The sequence below is a fragment of the Corvus cornix genome, chromosome 2, assembly GCF_000738735.6.
Source record: "Corvus cornix cornix isolate S_Up_H32 chromosome 2, ASM73873v5, whole genome shotgun sequence".
Taxonomy (NCBI): domain Eukaryota; kingdom Metazoa; phylum Chordata; class Aves; order Passeriformes; family Corvidae; genus Corvus; species Corvus cornix.
Window position 1 is genome coordinate 93,410,652 of NC_046333.1, and position 22,139 is coordinate 93,432,790.

The 22,139-nt window shown below is 45.4% G+C and overlaps 1 protein-coding gene across 6 annotated transcripts in view; it reads right to left on the reverse strand.

Moving 5' to 3' along the window:
* Positions 1–14,340, reverse strand: part of CARMIL1 (capping protein regulator and myosin 1 linker 1) — a 193,704-nt gene extending 179,364 nt beyond the window's left edge. For 5 of the 6 annotated variants that reach the window (XM_039572563.1, XM_039572556.1, XM_039572538.1 and 2 more), the window contains exons 1-2: positions 13,923–14,339; positions 9,940–10,037 (exon numbers count right to left, since the gene is read on the reverse strand). In XM_039572563.1, the coding sequence (XP_039428497.1) occupies positions 9,940–10,037; positions 13,923–13,962 (138 nt within the window). In that variant the 5' untranslated portion in view covers positions 13,963–14,339. Of the gene's footprint in view, positions 1–9,939; positions 10,038–13,922 lie in introns of all 6 variants that reach the window. The other variant, XM_039572531.1, reaches the window with a different exon arrangement.
* Positions 14,341–22,139: the final 7,799 nt, after the last annotated feature.

The window sequence follows — 22,139 nt, forward strand, 5'->3', positions numbered from 1 at the left end:
ATAATAATAAATAATTTACTTTTGGGATATGCATAAACTTACCAAGTGGCAGAAATTATTACTCATCAAAGCACCAATACCAAACAAAGCTAATATTTTTTCAAGTATTTGAAAAATATATAATTTGCTACATTATAAATACCAAAAGAAGAGATTGCCATCTAAAGCCAGCTGCACTAAAAATCCAAACATCTGTTTTGACCTACCTTCACTGCTCCCTGCCTATGGCTCCTCAGCTCTGCATTGGAGTAGAGGCTCACATACATGGCTATAAAAGGTATCATGCTTAAGCATCAGCCACTAGTGTTTGTTAAGACATGAGCCTCTGAAAGGCTTCCCCTTTATCAATAGTTCTGTGTGAATAGTTTCAGTCTTGCCAATGGCCTTCAAGGCAGAGAGGGAGAAGCCTTTTCATTCAAAGGCTGACCCTGAAAAAACACAGCACTGCCCTGTCTCCCAATTCAGACTGGGGTCAACAGCCATTCACTTCCTTTAACCAAATCTGAGTAGATACTGCTCTGCAGCACCTATCTCGCCCTCTTGTTTTGCTCCCTGGCCCCAAGAACGAGGTACCTATAACTTGGCTCAAATCCTCAAAATTTCATGGAGCTCTACAAAAGCAGCAGTTTGACAGTCTTAGCTACAAGGGAAGGGTTGCTGTTCAGAGGACCGAAGACGTGTTCAAAGAAAGTGATGTGTACTTTAAGTGCCTACTCCATAAAGACATGCCTCTGGCAAGCATCTTTGAGGCACAAAGTGGAAATTGCTTGCTCCAAATGACCTCAGCTTCCTAAGCCCTGGCTAAGAGCGTGCTTCCAGACATCCCAAACAGACTGCTGTCTGCCTCACGGGCAGCATGCTGCTAACCACTGCTTCAGCTGTGGAAAGGGGAAAAAATTAGTTATCAACCGATCTAAAAGGCATAGAAACAAGCACCAATTGAAAACACAATGCAAGATGAAAATCTTAAGGGGAATATAGACCCAGCATCTACTCTTCTAATTTTCCATCTCCACGTGCACACCTTGAGGCCCATCCTGCTGTCACACAGGCCTTCTACTCTATGCAGGGATACAAACGCCACTTGTCAGCCAAGGGGATAAGCAGCACAACATCCACACCCATGAGCCCAGACCAAAATTCTTGTATTCATTTTTTTTATAAAGATCACTTTGCAAAGAAGATCCAGAAACATAACCTGTTCAAATAAGAGCTGCTCCTCACTTGCCGACAGTTTCCACCCTGTGAGCACCTTTTCAGTAGCCTCACAGGACACACAAACCCTTTTAATTTGTATCCACACCAGCAACGTGACTCCTTTTCTGAGCTTTGTAGCAACCAGTTTTGTTTTGCTAGCCTTAAATTTCACATGCCACGGCTATTTGGATCTTATTCTGCAACCCTGACTCCCTGAGCCAGAGTCTCTCTTCCCTCATCCAGCAGGCCAATTAATTTCGTTAGGTCTGTTTCAGGAGTGTAGGGTTATAAGAATCTGGCTCTTATAATTACATTTTGCATCCTAACAGTTTGTTATCTGAAGTAATCAAATTAGGGAAGCTATCACTAAGACAAAGATATCACTCGTGAGTTGACACAGAGTAGATGTTTGAGAAACAGGGAGAGATGAGACAGGACAAAGGGCAGAAATCAGCCTGGGGACTCAGGTAGCTGTACAGAGCACCATTAGCAGCAGCTAAATTTAAAGGATAATTTTGCATCCTGGGCCTTTAATTACTTTACACAGAGTTAAATTACCATCACCATGAGAAAAAAAAAAAGAAGCAGAATTGTAGGTGAGCTAAAGTAAGTATTCTAACAATCAAACGAATCAATGACATTCACCAATTTTCCACCACAACAGTGGTTGAAGAGAGGGACTCTGAGCAACAAGAAGCATTTTTCACACTACACTGTACTAACTCTTCACTTAGCAGCGCTTGCAGCCTTTTTTGAGTTTACTCTGTCCTCCTCCACACTACTTAAAAAGTAGACCACATTCCCTGCATGAGAAGTCTTTTCTTAAAGTAAGTCAGGCAGATAAAACAAGCTGTAAGAGGAAAAAAAGAAAAAAAGAAACCCCACACAAATATGGACACTGCTCTTGCATTTATATATGTCTCCCAAATAACAAATTCTGTTCTCCTCCAAGTCTTCTCATTCTTGGGGAAAAAAAGCCATCAGTGGCAAAGAGTGACAGAGACAAGAAGTTGACCCTAATGCTCATTTTCTATTTCCAGCTTTAGGGAAATTATATGAAATAATCAGTCTTCTGCCTCTTTTATGCACAGATCTCAATGAAAATCCTTGCTTAGGAAGGCTCCATTTCATAAGTAATGGTGGCAAGGAGTCAGGCCCTCTGAAAGCAAAAGCGCATTAGCAAACCACTTTGGTACATTATATATTCAGCAAGAGAAGTGGAAAGAGTGTGGCAGTTTAAAAAGGAAATGCTTTCTAATTGGGTTACAAGAAATTGACAGGAGGAAAGATTCCATGATCAATTCAGAGCCACAGCAGATTCCTCCCTTAATACTGTCCCTGCCGAGCTCCGTGGGATCCCGCGTGCCCCCACAGAAGCACGGGTGGGTTCAGTGTTACAGTCGGTAGCAAAGAGTCGAGAGGGGCACTTGTGTGTGTTCTGCCAGGAGCATTTATGGCTGCTACACTGTCAAAGGGTGCAGAGGCAAATACAAGCATGATCCGGAAACTCACAGTTTTATCCGGAGGCAGGGAAAAAGCGGGACTAGGGAACGGGACCAATGGGGAAGCTCTGGGGGGTGACAAGGGGTAGAGGCCAACAGCCAACTGGGGAATCCAAACTGGGATAGATTAACATAACAGAACAAGCACCCTGGGAGAAGCCTTTCTGGCTGCCCTAACCTGGAGGTACTTGTGGTACTGGGGACTTGTCTCACTGAAAACTCTCTCTCCCTTGTAATGTATGTTCACTGGCCACCACACTCCCTCCCACCACTTTTTTTACCCTGGTAACTGTTAGAGCTGGTTTTCTGTACACAGAAAACCAGAACCTGCTAAGAGTGAGATTGTGTTCACGTTTCCTCCTTCCAGAACACAGATAAGGATGTATGTACTTGCAGGTGAGTGTGAAAATGCAAACTACACGAGCCAGGACAACAGCAGACGCTTTCAGGGCGCTGAAAGAGGAGTCCCTTTTTCTTACCTTTCCCTGCCTGTACCAGCTGCCCAAAACTAAAGAAAGGGAGAGCAAGCCAGCTGCATTTCTGTCCTCCCAAAACATGGAAAAAACACACTATAGGTGCAAGAAATCATCTTGAATTTCTACACTTGCATGCACTATCACAGCAATTCATTGAACCATTGAATCATTGAACCATAGAATGGTTTGGGTTGGAAGAGACCTTAAAGATCATCTAGATCCAACCCCTGCAATAAGCAGAGACACCTTACACTAGACCAGGTTGCTCAAAACCCCATCCAACCTGGCCTTGAACACTTCTAGGGATGGGGCATTCACAACTTCTCAGGGCAACCTGTTCCAGTGCCTCACCACCCTCATAGTAAAAAATTTCTTCCTTACATCTAGTCTAAACTGACCCTCTTTTAGTTTAAAATCATTCCCCCTTTTCCTGTCACAACAGGTGCTGTTAAAAAATTTTACCTCATTTTTCTTATAAGCCCACTTTAAGTACTGGAAGGCTGCAATAGGGTCTCCCTGGAGCCTTCTCTTCTCCAGGCTCAACAACCCCAACTATCTCAGCCTGTCTTCACAGGAGAGGTGCTCCAGCCCTCTGGTCATCTTCATGGCCTCACCTGGACTCACTCCAGCAGGTCCATGTCCTTATCCTGGGGGCCCCAGAGCTGGACACAGCACTCCAGGTGGGTTCTCACAAGTACGGAGTGGAGGGGCAGAATCCCTGGGGAGACTCATTGCAACAGGTAAGTGGTCCATGTCCTTCTTATGTTGGGGGTCCCAGAGCTGGACACAGTACTCCAGAATGCTAGGTTTGTAAATCTTCCCACCAGTTAAAAGTAACCTCATGGATCAGCGTTTAACATAAACATAAATTTCAGTGAAACTTGCACATGAGTACTTTTTTAAAATGTTTCCTATTGTGGAAACAAATGCAACTGCATGACTGAATTAATAAATTCTATTTCCTGCAGTACTCTTTTTATTTCAGTTTTTTTGTAGCAATCTTACAGGCCACAGTTCAGTTGCTTTCTAAGAGGCACCTTGTAAATATATTAAAATACGTTTTCACATCTAAGTATTTTTTGATTACTCTACCTCACTTCATTTAGATTTCCTGACATGAGGGATGCATCAACACCTACCTCCTTTCATCTTCATAAAGACACACTTAAGATATATGTCATAACAGTCAATGTTCTGGGCAGGGAAGAGGAAACACCATTATTTTTAAAGAATGTCCCTATTTAACATCATTATCACACACCAGCTGTCATGATATAACGTGTGAGATTGCACACATTTTATGTAAAGCCAACCTTAGACAACCCTGTGCTCTTAGTGGTTTAAAAGAAGTGCATATTTTTTAAGGCACGACGTGAAATTCATCTCTATTCAAACAGAATATTGTGGATGGATCGAGACAAAAGATGAGCAATGGAAAACAAGCACCAGAGCTTTTAATCCCAAAATAGTTTTGGCAGTGCAAAATACTACTGCCTCCAGCCGGAGACTGCCACCCTGATAGCTGAACAGGCACAGGAGCTCATACAGGCTCTGTTGCTTCAGTAGTCAACCACATTGTTCAAGCAGTATTCAGAAACCACATGGAGAGCACACAAAATGGCCATAATTGCTCCTTTAAAAGTAAACACAGATAGATTTTTTTTTTTAAATAGAACTCCAGTCTTTATAAGAGACTCTTTAGAAGCAGAACATGAAATCTCAGACCATGTGCGCAGGACAAATATAAACTTCTTTGACAGGAGCCAATTCAATTTTTTGTTTTAAAAGCCCATGGAAACATATGTCCCAGAGAAAGTGACAAGGACATGAATTGCTCCCAGTGAATCTATGTTGTGCATACAGTACATTTTAAGGAGAGCCACCTGCCAAAGCAACTGTCTCAATTTCAGAAGTAGCAGTGTGATATTTTAACAAAGAGAATGTAAATGACCGAGGGCAGAAGTGTAACAGAGAGTCCTCAATGGGATTTCCTAATAAAGTGCTTTTGGTCACTACATCACATCACACTATTCTGTAGCCTGAAGGTCAGGAAAAAAACAAAACAAAAAAATCACAACAAACACAGCAATAAAGCAAAGAAATGCAACCAAACACATAAAGAGCATGGTCACTTGCAATATTTTCTTATATGTTATGTCTAAAATAATATTAGTTCGGAAAAGAAAACTAATCTCAAAGGCAAATAGAGCAGGAATATTCTCTTTTCCTAATAGTAAAGAAAAAAAAGTAAGATGAATCCTGAATTCTGGGCTGTCCTGAAACCACTGCTGAAAACATTTTAACTTCTCAATGCTTGCTGCTAATTGCAATAAATCTGAGAGGAAGAAAAGGCAGCAGGAAATAATCAGCAAAATTATGTACAAATATCTTGGGTATTTTGAGGGGGAAAAGTAGCACCACAAACACCAAAGCTACGAAGCCCAGTCCCTACCAGCGTTTGTCTGTAGGTGATAATCTGATAAACACTGAGGCCTCTGGATTTAACAAAACAAAACAAAAACCAAGCAAGCAAACAAACAAAAAAAGCCAACACAACAACAAAAAACCACCAAACCGAAGTACACAGACCGGGCATTCTGCCTGATCCCTTATGGTGGCAAAAGGTGGAGGCCTTAGAGGAGGGAGTAGGTGTAAAGTTTCTCTTCTTTTTCTGGCTGTCTCCCCCCACACCCAGCCAACTCTGTTATCATCACAACTGGGACGTCTCCATACCCATCAGCTTAAACTGAAACTGGAGAGAAGGTCAGAAGCTGTCAGTGTGAGGAAAAACACCGCAGGCACTCAGCATGATGCCTTAAACCTTGTTCTCATAAGAAACCAGGTTTAAACAAAACAATCACACAAATCCAAAGCTATCCTCCACTGATTAGGAAAGAGCGATAACTCAGTAAGACTACTGTTGTGAGAATCACAGTGAAGCCGAACACAGCTGAGTCCCCTCCTGCAGGAGTACTCTGCCTCTGGCTGAGGGCCACCTGGAGCCAGCTGGGGCAGCCTCTTCAAGGGCTCTGCCGGAGCTCGGCTGCCTGCACCCAACACAGTGCATGTATGTGACCCCAAAAGTAGGAACAAGTCTTGACCAGGACTCCCCAACATTGCTTCAGAGCTCTGGCACTCAACGCTGGCCTGAGCAACACCACAGCTACAGCTGTGCTTGGTCCCTTTCGCAGCTGAGGCCACCCCACAGACCCAGCTGCCTGGCCTGGCCTTGGGTCACTGCAGTGCTGGTGACCACCAGAGCTCAGCTACCCCCAGCTGCCGAGTGGGACTGGCCCACAGTGGGACTGTGCCCCACTGCGGAGTCCCACGATGTCTGTTCCCCTTGCCCTGTAGGGCAGCTCGTCACCTTTCAAGGTCTCCTCTACGCCTGCATGTTTCCCCACTTTCTCCAGTGCCAGAGTACCCAGATAGGACTGGGGTTTAGGCCTAATCACCTGAGGACTGATTTTCTGCCTGTTCAAGCTGGTTATTGCCTTTTCAGGGTTGGATACCAGTGTGCTGCCCGCAGACCTGAGATTTGGTGCCAGCAGACCAGGGGCAGCTCAGCAGCTCATGATATTTACTGTTTTGCATCATTATGACTAACTGAAAAACTAAATAACTGCAGATTGAGATTGAGACAGCAAACTCCTTGTGCAGACTGAAATAATCTGGTTTATATCAAAATTCCTAGACATAATTTCCAAACACTGGCACCCAAAGCTGGGGTCCTAAAGCATCTTAAGGCAAGCATGGTCTTTATCCGCCAACTTCACCAGTTTAATACTGGGACCCTACTGCAAGCAACACCAGGGGTTTTGCATTGTTTTTCTTTAGTCTCAGATTCTAATTTCCATCTTAATTATCAGAGGAATTTCCTATAGCAGAGTGATTTAAGTAGATGGTTACATCCATATTCTAGTACTCTGTACCTTGAATACACTGTGAACAACAGGGCCAGAGGTCAAGTGTTTTTATAGTTACCTGCCAAGTGCAGTCATTTTAAAATAATCTCCCTTTCTCAAAGTGGTACTGATTTTGCTGGATTTCCCTAGGAAGGAAGGATGAGAGATCATTTAATTAAAGCACAGATTTGGGTGTCAGGGCTCAGTGCCAGCCTCTGTGATCAACCTCCTCTAAAGCCATGAGCACGTTTCACAACAGCTCTGGGGTTAGCTAGATGAGAGCAACTGGTATTTTCTCCCTATTAAGTGCTGGACCCAAAGCATTGCACCTAATGTAAACACCCAACTACTAATAAAATTCAACCCAAAATCTCAAAACAATCCATTGCCACACGTGCACTCCAGAGACAGCACTCAGAGGATTAACGTTTCAAAACTAAGCTCTCAGGAGTTGAGGAGCGCTGGCATGAAGGTTGCCCATGCAATCACATTTGAGCCCTCTGGTGCATTCACTTAAGGATAGAGTCTTTAATTACTGAGCTGCTTTTGCTGCCAACACTTCATTCAGCATTCTGTTTGACAGGCTCACCCAAGGCACAGCAACTCAGTTTTACCTGCTCCAGTCAGAACGCGGCCGCATGCATTATTTACTGAATACTCTTAAGTTCCAGCTCAGAGTACAAAAGTTCTTAGTTTTGCTGGCAGATTTCTTGTAGCATTTAGTATTAAGCACTCACATACTTCTGAAGCAAGGTTATTTATTTTCAGCATCACTCTACTGATGAGAGAAGGGTGTACGTCCTCTACACTTTGCAGGTAAGAAGTGAGACTGTGCCAACACACTAAGGCCAGAAAGTCTCCATTAATCTGAGGTACCGAACTCAAGGTGTTTCTGGTGTAATTTCTTCCAGAGCATTCTGCATTTCAGAGAATTTTGCGTCTGCAAAGTGAACCATAGTCTCTATCGGCCTTTGCTACAGCGGACAACATTCAGCACCTCTGCAAAAAAAAAAAAAAAAAAACAAGAAAACCAAAAAAACCCCACCCCAAAATGACAAAAAACTCAAAAAAAAAACCCCTAAACCAAACAACCGCACATAAAGATTTACACATGCAGTCAGAGAAACATTGTAAAACACTGTAAAAAAGCTTCACATGAGGCAGTTTTCTTCTAAGGCAAAGGCAAACACAAAATCCAACTCCAGGAATCAATAATCAATTTCTCTAAGAATAAAAAGGTTTTTTCTCCCTCCAATATAACTCCCCTGCATTTCTGCATCATCGAACAAATGGTTCTATCAGACAACATCCAGCAAATCATTCCCCTGAAACACTTTGTGCACTGAAGACAACATGAATGCACACAAGAAGTGCTCACTAACTCATGAACCTCTGAAAGGTTCTCTCCCTTTCAGTACCTCTTCAGTCATGGAAAGTGAAAGTCCCCCACCTGAGACCTTAGGAGATTAAAGAGAGAAAAAACACCCAAATCATCATGTATAGGCATTTTACTGCCAAGTCGTACATCCCTCAGAAACCTCACTGATGATTCAAAGCTTGATATTCTCTTGGTCCCATCAGTTCAGAACAGGATTTCAGTACTTCCACAACATATTTCACTATTGATAATAGTTATGATTCTGTGTAAGTCAAAAAGTCAATCAAGTGTAACCACTTCAGTGCAACCTGTCAGCCTTCCCTATAAACATGGTTTTCAAATAAATAGAGACAATCAATCAACATTCACATATTCAATCTATTTCCAGTACAGAAGCTGTAAATCAAGGAACTAGATATAACACAAGCAGATATTAAGCAGAAAATATTTCAAATTCCTTAAGTAGCAGCTCTCGCAGAAAAGTGAGCCATTATCTACTGTGTTACTGCCCAGGGATAGCAATGCATACTTTAAGAAGATAATTCAGAAGTGATTAAGAAGTTGTGGTTTTGAAAGACAAAATAGCACATCTGCATGGGGAATGTACCTGATATCTGTAACAACAGCTTTGGCAACAAAACTTTCAAATTGTGCTACAGCACAAACACAAGACACCAAATCTCAATATCTTGCAAAATATTATGGCAGCATTGTACTTATTTGTGTTTGTTAGTCTAGGAGTTCTCCTAATAGAGAGAGATCAAAAGAGCAAGGAAATACAGTTCCATGTCTTTTTGCATATTCAAGATAGCATGCAAGCGTAGCAGCTCATTACCACAGTTTTCTTCCTATCAAGAGAGGCCAGCAAAACAATTCTTGAGAAAACAGGAAAGCATTCTTAAGTGAGATTAATTTGATGCTTTCCTCCACTACAGTTGTAAGAATGACAATTTAGAATCCCACACATTAAGCATTTCTCTTAAAATGAAGATATATGACTTAACAGAGAACACAAAAAAATACAAATAGTCACTTGAGTTCAAAAAGCCCAACAGTTTTACTGTTGCTTTTCACCGCATAACAGCTTCAGATTCTCAAAATTAATTCTACACACTTCATTTTGCATTTCTTGGCCACTTAAAATTCTTATGGATGCAAACAGGAAACCTAACCAGCAAAGGCAGCAAAATATTTTAGAACAGGTTCTGGTAATAGCTTGCTTTATCATCAGTCCACAACACAATACCCTAAACTCTCCAAAATAACTCAGTGATAAACGAGTGTGTGTAACATGCAGAGCTGCACACCAACTTCCTATGTAGGCTATCAAGAAAGTAAGAAAAAGTAAGAAAATAAATTACATGGGTATCTTATGGCACACACAAAGTTTAAAGAATACTTCCAGAGGAGAATTTATGCCTTCTGAAAAGATACTGGCTTTTCCTTCACATATGTAATCAGAGCCATTCTACTGTACTTACCAATATTCTGTTATCCACTTTATCTCCCTTGGTTTCCAGCTTTACTTTCTTCTTGACGGAAATTTTGATTTTCCTCCCAATAACATCCCTGACACTTTCTGAAACAAAAGAAAATATCTTAATTAAATACCTTCAGTGTCAACACGAGAAAGAAACAGATGCCACTGTCGAGTTTTCAGAAAGACTCAGAGCTATGTTGTTCAACTGCTTGCACTCATGGAAGTCTTGTGCACATGAGCCAGTACTAAACACAACCTAACACAAGTACAACTTTCTAGTATGCCATCTACACAATAATTTGTGTCTACTATGATAGGATTATTGATGTCATATGCCAGGATTCTAAACACAATTTGATAATTTTTTCCAGTATAACTTACATATCAAAAGCATTCCCAAGACGTGCCACAGCACTGCTTAGCTCTACTCTGGGAAAATGCAACTAATTTCTCACTGCTATTATTTGTACCTGAAAAGCTTGCTAAAGCAAATCAGCTCCTTGCATTGCACACGTTTTAGCCTTTTGTTAATATCAGGGAGGCTAAATGGGTCAGGTAATGGAAGAGCAACTGTTCACACATTTTTGCACTCTGTGCATTTAAGTAACGAAGCAAACCAAGCAGACTTCCAGATAGTAACACCTGGCAGCTATGCAGAGGATGCTATGGACACAACACTGTTGTCACAATCCCAGCGACAATGTAGCCACCTCATGGTGCCAACACCAAAGTTACACTAGTTGCCATAATGTTTTAATATGTACATGCATACACATGTATACACGGTCTCTGCCAAGCATGACACGAACCAGCTTTTCCCCTGAGCATTTGCACCCTGGCCTGAAGGGAATATACACACAGGGAACTGTGTCTAGAAAGCTTATACAACTACTGACACTGATGTAATTGAGAGATAAACAGAGGAGTTCATCTAGAAGAGCCAATTTGGCACCTTCCCTAAGTTTTACTCCCCAGCCCCCAATGAAAGGGAATGAAAAAGAAATCTTTTAAACACATTAACCTATTTCCAGCCCTACAACTGGCATCTGTAAAAGGCAAGTCTCCACCCTCTCCGGACACATACACTTTGCCCTAGGGCACGCTTACGTTTAAAGGCAAAAATTAAAGATAATAGGCTATTCCTAAGGCTTTTAATTATAGTGCTCTGTATAGCGCTTTTCTGCACAATTTTCATCCAGTAGTCAGAAGACGTTAGCACAAACAACACACCGTTTATTAAGCCTGGATGTTTAAGCCAGGCCACAGCGTTCTGCCTGAAGGGCGGAAGGGTGTGCAAGTCAGAAACATGGCTGGCCGTAGACACTCTTCGCCAGAAAGAGCTCTTTCTGCAGAATCGGCATGTTTTCCCCAGGAATTTTAATTTTCCTATCAGGAAACAAAAGCTCCTCGGTAGCAGCGGCTTGCGCAGCGCGAAGCCCGTCCCGAGCCGCGGCAGCCCCGTGGCAGGCAGCCAGCGCGGCCGGCTCCCGCAGCAACCGCTTGGTCAGGAGCCAGGCTGCAAGATCACGGAGCAGCCAGGTGAGCGGAGCCCGGGGAAAAGTCCAGCCCGATGTGAACTCTTCTCCCAAGGCTTCCTCTCCCATGGGCAATGCCCAATTCTGGTCTTTCTGTCCCTGCCTGGGAACCCAGAAGCAAGCTGACCACAGAGTCTTTTTCATCAAATCCTGTCTCCTTGCAGAAGGCATTGCTGCTGTCTTTGCTACTTTACCTCCACTTGCAGCCTCTGCCTTTCGGTTTCTCCTCTCCCACGAACAGCTCCAACTGCCTACATCTAGCAAGGGACTTCCTCCTGAGGCACCTGCATGGAGAGATCCTCTTCCCTTTGCTGTCCCACAGGTTCCACACAGCAGAAGTGGGAACGACTGCATGCCCTCAGCTCCAGCACTCTTACTCCGACAAGCCATAGGGAGAGAAGGGGCCCAGGACCCCAGATTGCACAAAGCATCATCAGGATGTCAGCTCCTCACAAAGCTCTATCTGCCTGAAAGGGCTAAAAACGCTACTTCAAAGAGCTAAGATACAGATTTCATAGATAACTCTCCATGTGACTGAAGACACTTGCCTCCACACTGGGTGGCAAGTGGACTCACAAAGTAAATTTTCAGACAGAGATGGAAACATAACATTAAGGTCCACATTTTAAAGTGTTCATCCATTTCTAGTGCTGGAGGCTTCAGACATCCACACCTCGGAGGAGTGGATCCAGGTAAGCCAACAGTAAGAGAGGGTTTCTTTGAAGACTATGACCTACAAGACCTGACAAAGGTCACACGGGAAGTGAGTAACAGAACAAAACCTGCAGCTCAAACACTCCTACCCCCAGTTTAATCTCCACACTCCAATCACTCTGCATTAAAGCACATCCTTTCATCCTGCTCTCAAAACATCGTTATTACAAAAAGCCTATTTAAAGGTTAAATTTTAACATGCAGACACCAAAATAGTGCTAGAAATTAAACCAATCTACCTGAACAAATCCCCACACCCCAGGATAGCCCTTGACAAATCAAGCTGAGTGGGTGCAGGGCATCAGGGTGGGGGGGGGGGGGGAGGGGGGTAATTCTTAAGATTGTTCAAAGCCACCAGAGGAGGGAATGTGTGAAGATGCCCACCTTATTCTTCCCTGTAATATGCCACCACACCTCACCCATGACACCAGAGTGCAGACCCACGGTGAGTAAGAAATACTGTGTATTAGCACCTCAAACATGCCTGGCCACTTTAAAACATAAAAACTCAATGGTTTTGACCATAGCTACTCCTAGAACACTTCCCAGCTCATCACTTCTTAGCAGTAAGCTATAGACTACAGTCTCTCTGTAAACCACATGGTTTGGAGACCCAAAGGACTGCAAAACAGAGCTATTTTGACCTACAGAAAAAAAAAATCTGCAGCAGCTACAAATGTCCACCCAGATTTTACCAATATTTTAAAAATGCTAAAACCAGTTGCTGACTGATGAAACTGAAGGAAACGCAACAATGTAAATTACCTAGGTAAGGTCTGAAGGATTGTATTCAACGCAACATGTACCTTGTCGCCTGACAAATTTCTCTTTCCATCTGTCATTACGACAACACTAAATTATTCTAATGCTGGTAAGATCTTTATATAGCTCTTCAACAGGCAAAACCAAAGGAAATTCGGCCTGAGCAAGGTAGCTGAGGGCCTGGAGCATCAGACCTGTTATCCCCAAATGACATTGCTTACACACACGCCACGTTAACGATCCATTTATCGGAAGCTCCCCAAAAGCGGTGACAGCATTTTCAGAGTCCTCGCCATCACCTGTGACTTCCTGAGCGTATACCATGCAGGACGGGGGCTCGTGTGCATGGGGCCATAAAACTTTAATTACAAATACCCTCACTCCCTCCGACGTACAGAGGAAAACGAAGTCTTAAACTGCGCAAAACCCGGGGGGATAAATAAAAAAGCACCGAGCGGAGCCGCAGCCCGTGCCGCCAGGCTGAGGCGCTCCGAGGACGTGCCCCGGGCGGGCGGCGGTGCGGGAGGCGCGGGGGGCTGGGGCAGCTTCACCGCGCGTCTGCCCGCGCTCGCAGCCTGCCGGCACCGTCGGACAGACCCCTCCGGAGAGAGGACACACATTGTGCTCCACCGCGGCTCCCGAGGGCTCAGTCCCTGCCCGCGGCCGCCTCCCCGCTGCCCGCCGCAGCCCCGCAGCCCCCGCCCGCCCATTCCCCGCACGCAGCAGCGCGGCCTCGCTGCCCCCCGCCAGCTCCTCCGAGTCCCTCCAGCCCCGCGCGGAGCCCCCGGGCTCCCCCGGCCAGCCCCCGCGGCGCTTGCCCGGCTCCACAGACCCACCCCCGGATTCCCCCCACCCCCGCCTCCGGCAGCGCTGCATCCCGCGGCCGCGCACGGCGGCCTCCAAACTTGCCCCCGCAGCACCTTCCCCCGGGACCCCGCATCCCCCATCCCCGCCGCCATGCCTCGTCCCTTACCGATCAACTCTTTGGGGACGTCGGAGCTCTCCTCGGCCATGGCGGCGGCGCTGCCCGGCGCCCGACGGTGCCCGGCGGCGGGGCTGCTTCAGCGGCGCGCCGTCCCTGCGCCGGGCGAGGCGGGCATGCACCCAGCGGGCGGGGGAGGAGGAGGAGGAGGGCCGGCCGTGAGCCTCGCTGCGGAGCGCGGGGTGTGCGTGCGGCTGCGAGCGCGGGCGGAGGGAAGGGGCTTCTCCCGCCCCCGCGGAGCCCGCTCCTCCCGCGCTACATGCCGCCCCCGGCTGCCGGCGCGGCCAGGAGGGGCATTTCCAGGGAGGGATGGATGGCCCGCAGGCGGCCGTCAGGCGCGGCGCTCCGGGCTCACGGCGGTCCCCGCACCGGCTCCCCTCTTCCCGCCTGCGCGCCGCCCGGCTCCCCCGCCCGGCACCGGCGGGAGGCGGCGGCTGCCCCCGCCCCGGAGGGCTGGCTCCCGCACCCCGGCCCGGCCCCCGAACCGCGCGGGAGCCGCCGGGAGCCGCCCGCGCCCACCGAGCACCCGGCTACAGAGCTGGTGGCGGCCGCGGCCGGGAGCATCGCCCTTAGGAAGCCATCGCGGCGAGGGAGGAGGAGGAGGGCAGCGGGCTCAGAGATTTAGCGCGGTGACGCCGGCCCCTCCTTCGCCCGCTCCCGCCGATCGGCGCTGCGGCGGGGGCCATCTGCCGGCAGCCGCGGGCAACGCGGCTACACCGGCTTGGCCCGGCCCCCGCCGCCGAGGTACCACCTCAGGCGGCAGCAGCACCGGCCCTTCCCGACAGACCGTGCCTTCCGCCGCTGCACCCTCAGGCTTTACCCCGCGGGAATTCTCCTCTGGGTTCGTTAAAATGGGTGTATAGTACGAAGGGGGTGGTTGTCATCGTCAGGTCAGTCCTCGCCGCCGGGGAAAGGGATTGCCCAGTTCCTTCCCAGAAAAGCTGGATCACTTCGAGACCTGGAAGAGGCTAACCTTTTATCCAGAACTCATCTGCCTCTCCCTTGCTCCGTCACCTTATCTCCATGGGGACGGCGGCTGCCTCGGCACCTGTTGTGAGATAACGCCATGGCTAGAGACGGCTTAGCAAACTCCTTGTGCAGGGAGCCTCGCTGTTGCTGAGCCTGTGCTACACTGAAGGGAGCCAAACATGCCTCCTTTCTCAGGACCAAATTAAAATCCACAAGTTGCAGCATTTTGCTTGTTGCACTTTGCCATTGAGGATTTTTGTCATGTGGTAACAGCCACATCATAGAAACACAGCACGCGAGCTGCCTAATTACACCCATAAGTACAAGCACAGAACGATGCTTATTGGATGAGAGCAAAGGAAGAGGCTCGGCAGCCCTGGAAATTCTTCGGCTTGCCTCTGGTAGTGATGCCTGGTTTCAGTGAAAGGATCATTTTCACTGCAGCAGGACTGTGATTGGTCACCCTCCATCCTAAAAGGGTGGATTACTGCATAAACCTCATGTTTCAAGCACTCTACTGGTGGATCTGGGAGATCAAAGTCATTTATGTCTAATTAAGAAGTCTGAAATGCATTAAGTGAGAGCAACAATGTGAATCCAGTAAGTTATTTTGCTAGTACAGTACCACACTGCTGCACCCCTGTGTGTCACAGACTACTGCATACCGTGGTCTTCAGAAGAAACATGACCACTTTGAAATTGGTGTCACTTATCAAATAAATGTATCATGTTTTCTCTTGGCACCAACCAGCTCTCTGAATTATGTCAGAGATAATTCTGCCAACACAGATAACATTACTACTGAGATGGATACAATTAGCACTCTTTACAGTTTGCTGTTTACATGTAAAGAATAAACACATCCTTTAAAGAAAATAAACAAGAAGTGAATATATTAGTAAAAGAATAAGGTAAGCTGTGTGCTTTTAATATACAGCAGTGTCAATCAATCCTATCTGGATATGAATCTCTCAATAAAATGCACTGTATTGCTTTCTCCTCTCTTTTCCTTACTGCATCTTTTTATGAGGGATGCAGAATACCTGCTGACCTCTTCCTTTCCTTTCTGCCAATTTTTCCTCGTGGCTCAGCAGAAAACTGCATTTCTTGCTCACTTGGTACACATAGGCTTACTTCCACCAATGAACATGGGCCTGGATTGTTCGCTTTGGCAGGAAACAAAAAAAAAAAGAGAGAATTTCATATCTTTTCTAATACCCAGGAGGGAAAAGTTAGACAATCAAGTCTGCATAGGAAAGGCCATGTAATTTCATACCTTGGTATTGAGCCTAAATCTCTGTCTTCAGCTAAGACTTCTGGAAAGATAACTTTTATTCCATCACTATTTGCCTGCTCTACAAAAAATATATCTTTTGGATCTATGATCTCTTAAGCATGACAGTTTCTCATGCTACTACACCACTGGCTTGCTTCTGACACAGTATTTGAAGCATGGACCTTGCCTCTTTGGCTGCTGCCAGACATCCACAGGAGTTTCAGCATGCATCAGCTGCAAAAATGATGAGCTGCTTCCATGCCTGCCTGCCTGTAGCATTCTGCTGGTGTACTGCTAGCACCTGCTCCACCCCAGTTTCCTACCATGAGCTGACAAATACGGTGAGCCCAGGTTGTGTAAAGTAAAAAAGAAAAGAAGAATGAATGATGGCAGGGCTTTTTTTTTTTGTTTTGGTTTGTGTTTTTTAATTAACAGCACTACAGGCTAATGAAGTAGCAGTGCCAAGGCTGCTATATAATTCCTGCTTTGGTGCTTAGGAGATTGGACCTGGTTCAAGGTAGGGAAGGTACAAACTAAACTCAGGTGGGTTAGTGCTTCCACGACTAGGTTCAATCAGCAAAATGCTAGTTTCCCATTCCTTGTTCCCTAGACAGGAGGTAGAACATGATTGCCCAGGCAGGCTGCTGCTCCTGCTCTCCAGCTACAGTAATGCCTAGGTGCTGGCACTATCTCAGTGTCAGTCTGGCCTGTGAAAACAAGGGCGTTTCTGATTCCAAGGGTCCACCTCCCAGTGCAGAGAGGACTGGGCCACCATCCCAGAGGTCCCAAACAATCAACGCCCAGAGTCTCCAGAGACTCTTCTCCGCAGTTTACAGGCAAAGTCTCACCATGGAGAGTTTGCTGGCTTTGTAAGAAGGTGTGATTTTCATCCTTTCCTGTTGACCCTTACTCTCCACCAGTCAGTTCAGCAGAGATGCAGTTGTCACTGGCGTCTTTCCCAGTGGCAAGGATGCTTGAAGAAGTTCAGCCCCCTACAGCAAGTCATCCATATCCACTTGTGGCTGTTTACCACTTTCCATGGTGTGCCAGTGTGAGAAATTGTTTTACTGTCTTGTAACCTGAACTAGTGAAAGGGAGCAGAAAGGGGATTTTTGTCATTTCAGTAACTGAATTTTAATTGTGTTTTATCCTTCCTTGCCCACCAGTAGAGGCACATCAGCACAGCTGAGGAGAACAGATGTGCCCAATTTAAACTGCAACAACAGAAGCAGATGCAGACGGGTTTCCTGTCTGGTCTCAGTGGCATTCCCCTAACTCTCAGGTGCACTTCATGCCCTGGCTGCTCCCAAGCAGTCCTGGCTATGTTTGCAGGGCCTCATAACCTCACTTTAGTGGCACTGATGCAAATGACCACAATGTTGGTGCCCTAGTTAGGATCACACTCCAGTAGAATCATATCATCAAGGTAGGAAGAGACCTTTAGGATCATCAAGGCCACCTGTCAGCCCAGCACTACCACTGAAACCTGTAAACCACTAAACCACCCAGCACCAGATCCAGACGCTTCTTAAACACCTCCAGGGACGGTGACTCCACCATGTCCCTGGCCAGCCTATTCTGAAGTCTGACCACCTTAACAATGAAATATTTTTTTCCAGTAACTAATCTGAATCTCCCCTGTCTCAGCTTAAGACCATTTCCTTTAGTCCTCTCACTGTAGGCATGGTAGAAGAGACTGGCTCCCACCTCAGCACCAGCTCCTTTAAGGTAGTTGTAGCAGTGCAGTAGCAGTGCAACATTGCATATCACAGGCGCAGCAGGTACACGGAGAATAGAAAGAGGCTACCTTGTCTTCTGCCAGAGCAGAAGATCTTTGGAGTAATTTTTAAAGTCTTTCAAAGGATAATTGATCTGCCTGCCAAAGGAGTGGGATCTGAGGGGTTTTGTTGAAGATACCTTTTTTCTGAAGGCTGCTCAGGTTGTTGTAGTTCCTGGCATGACAGAAATGCTGATGAGGGTAGTGGGCTGGATTGTGTGTGGGTTAGATGGCTGCAGGGGATGTTGCAGCTGGTGATCCAGAGCTTGTATTTAACTGACAGTAACAGCGCAGGGAGGAACTAGGAGCTTCAGAAGACATTGATCAGCAAGACATTAACACAGAAAGGGGAAATGTCCTCAAAACTGCAGCCTTTATGCATCAGGTTAACCATTAATTGCATGAAGTAACTTTTGACTGATTTTTGACTCCACCTCTTGCAGGTCTATATTATCATGGCACCTCACAACCTGTCCTGACATACAGTATAACATATTCCTTTTTCCCAGCCTGTCTGCTGCCCTTGTCCTCCTTCTCAGCCTAAATCCTGTCATCTCCTGCAGATAAGGCAGGTGTCAATATGAGTTGTTGCCAAGCCATGTACACTGTCACAAGGCAGGGTATTTATAGTCTCAAGTGTTGCATGTCCTCCCTGCCAACTTCTCTGGCCCTTGTATAATGGCTTTAGCACTGAAGAATCTCAGTTTTTTTCTGAGAGCAGTAGAATGAGGTCATCAACATCAGGAAATGATCAATTCAATGATTCTGCTGAAGCTAGTGGAAAGATTTCGGGTGCCAACAGCAGGTGTCAGACTGACATTCAAGTTACACCCTGGAGTCATCCTGCTGCATCATGGTGGGAGAAACCAGGTGATCCAATCTGATCTGCAAAGCTGCCTTGCAGCCTGGAGTAAAAGCTTGGAACATCCCGTAAAAGACAGAATGTCTCATAAAAAAACAGTTGTAGATATAAATGACCCAGGTTTGCCAGTTGCATTTCTAACAAATTCAAAGGTTAGAATGCCTGTGCAATCCCATAGATTCTGTTTCCTGCCCTGGTTGAAGGCAGACAGAACAGGGCCATACTGTCTCATGTACCACAGTACCAGCCAGCCAGGGGTTTCCAAGAGCAGTGTCATTTAAGGGAGTGTTTCATTTTAATCACTGAAATTATTATGGGCATTTTTAAGGCCAAAAGGCAGCTAATCTGCCACTCTATATGAAGCACAATTAAGACACATGCTTCCAATTATTTCTGAGCCCAGTTGCTCATGAAATCTACCCATCCATGCCAGCCTCATTTCCACTCAGCCTAAAAATAATTTATAGCACTTCCAATTTTGGGATCTCTCCAGCTGTTTGTTTGTTATAATTTTTACCCAATATATATCTTTCTGTTCATTGTCATGTGTGGTGATAACATTAAATGTGGTATTTAGGTCTCTCACATCGATCACATATGTTTGGAAACCTGTAGATATTCCAGGACTTGGGGATCCTTTAACATGAACCTTGAATGAACATGAATGAGCAGAAAACAAATAGCTGGCCAATTGCACAATGATAAACATGTCTTACATTGCTGGGTGATTGGATGCCTTCTTTGCATTTCACCAGTTGAGACAAAATTGATAGGGAGAAATGCATGTCCTACATCAGACCTAGTTTGGTAAAGGAAATGACACACTTTGTAAGTAGTCTCCCGTTGTCATCTGTGACTGAGTCTTTTCAAACCCTTTACTCCCTATGCTCCTATGATTATTTCAGTACCTTGCACTCAAAAAAATGCATTTTGTTTTGATTTTAAATAGGGTGAATATAAATGCAGCAGCAAAGATGTATGTTTTGATAAGGCATATTTTGATGGTAGTGTTAAGAAGAGAATTACAAAGGGCAATTGATGCCTCATGAAAATATTAAAATGAAAAAAATCTATTCAGAATAGCTCTGGTTACTCCACTGTGTTTGGAGGGGGGAAGGGATAAAACCAGGCTCACCAAAGGTAAGCCTGGGAGCAGCACGCCAATGTTCTAGGGACAAAGCACTAGCGAGGTCCTTGTCTGCTGTCTCAGTGGAGATAGAGGATGGAGATCCATGCAAGGGTGTGAGGATTGATGTGCTAGAAATCACAAAATTGCCTGAGAATGGTCAGGTAGAAAATAGAGCTTCTCCCTCCATAAAGGTGGCAGGACCAATATCCCAACTGAGGTACATCTACACCAATGCATGCAGCACAGGCAGTAAACTGGAGGAAGTGGAAGCCACAGTGCAGCCGGGAAACTATGACAAATTTCCACCACAGAAACATGGTGGGATGACTTGAACAACTGGAGTGCTGCAAGGGATGGCTACAAACTCTTCAGAGGGAATAGGCAAGGAAGGAGAGGTGGTGGGGTAGCCCTGTATGTTAGTGAGTGTTTTGATTGTCTGAACTTAGTGATGGTGATGATATGGTTAAGTGTTTATGGGTGAGAATCAGGGGGAAGATCAACAAGGCAGATATCCTGGTGGGAGTCTGTTATAGACCATACAACCAGGATGAAAAAGCAGATTAAATACTCTGTAAGCAGCTGGGAGAAGTCTCACAATCACTGGCCCTTCTACTCGTGGCAGACTTCAACTTACCAGATGTCTGCTGGAAATACAGCAAAGAGAAAATAGTCTAGGAGGGTCCTGGGGTATGTGGAAGACACAGCTGGCAAGGGAACTAGGGAACACACCCACTGGACAGGTTGTTTTTAAGCAGAGAAGGAACTGGTTGGTGATGTGATAGCTGAAGCCTGTCTTGGGCAGAGGGGAGGTTTAGATTGAATATTAGGTAAAATTCCTTTACTGAGAGGGTTGCCAAGCATTGGAACAGACTGCCCAGGGAAGTGGTGGAGTCACTGTCCCTGGAGATATCTAAAAGATATGTATTTGTGGCACTTGGGGACATGATTTAGTGGTGGACTGGGCAATGCTGGGTTAAAAGTTGGACTTGATGATCTTAGAGATCTTTTCCAACCTAAATGATTCTAGGATTCTATGATTATTTTATCATCTATTCCTCTTGCTTCAAACATTTTTAGCAGGCATATTTGTGTAAAATCAGGATCATTGTTGCTTAAGAGCTCATTTGCTTCTGCTACTTAGCTCTCCCTCATGAAAGCATAATCCTCTGCATATCCCATCACACTTAGACACTTAGAATTTGTATAACTTAAGATGCTGAACTAGGGGCAAAAGCAGATGATTCCTAAGCACAGTTTATACTGTCATCCTGTTTGTCTATGTTCTTGTACAAGGCATTACTAACAACATGTGAAAAACACTTAGCAAGATACTGAATGGAAACACAACATTTTAAAGCATTTAAAACAGGTATGTGAGCATTGCAGCTACTCAGGTCACCTGTCACTAAGGCAAGCTCCACCATTTTTAGGGTATGTGAAATCTCTCATCTACTGGAGACTTTGATCATGTCAGATGTGTCAGCAAGCCTCTTTTTCTTACCATTGACTCCAACTTAATGGATCAACATTCCCCGATCAGTTTCCAGCCCTGTGGTATTAACTAGTCCCTGTAATGGAGGTGGGGAAACTCCACAGACATTATTTGTACTGGTTGAGGCTACTGAAGGAGAAGACAGATTTTCTTCGTAGCAGTGAAGCAGATGAAATGAACCTGTATAAAAATAAATCTGAAGTAGTTCTGACCTAAATTTCAAACTGAGCATGATTCTCTCTCCTTTTTAGTAGTTTGAGCATCTCTCTCAGCCTTTACTATTCTTACTTCTTCCCCTGCAGAAACTACTAACAGCCTTTCCATCAATACCAATACCTTCCATTCAGCCTAGCAACCTCTGCTACAAGAAATATGTTCTTTAAATCTCAAAAAGCTTTCTCAGAAGTAGCACGTTCTGCAGAGGTCACTGACCATATGGTGTGTCAAGAAGAGCCTTTAAGAGAGCATGCTAAGACTAAATGGTGAGACACATAACCCTCCAGCTCACACTACGATAGCCTGAGAGACAACGGAAAAAAGTGAGAAGTGTGGAGGAAAAGTTATCTTGGACTATACTGCTTTGGGGCCAGAAGAAGTTGAATATATAGTGACTAAAGAGAACACTGGCAGCAATGTGAATTTTAAGTGCAAAACAAGCTTTCTGGCTACACTGAGCTATCAACCTTCTGAATTTCAGTGTTTT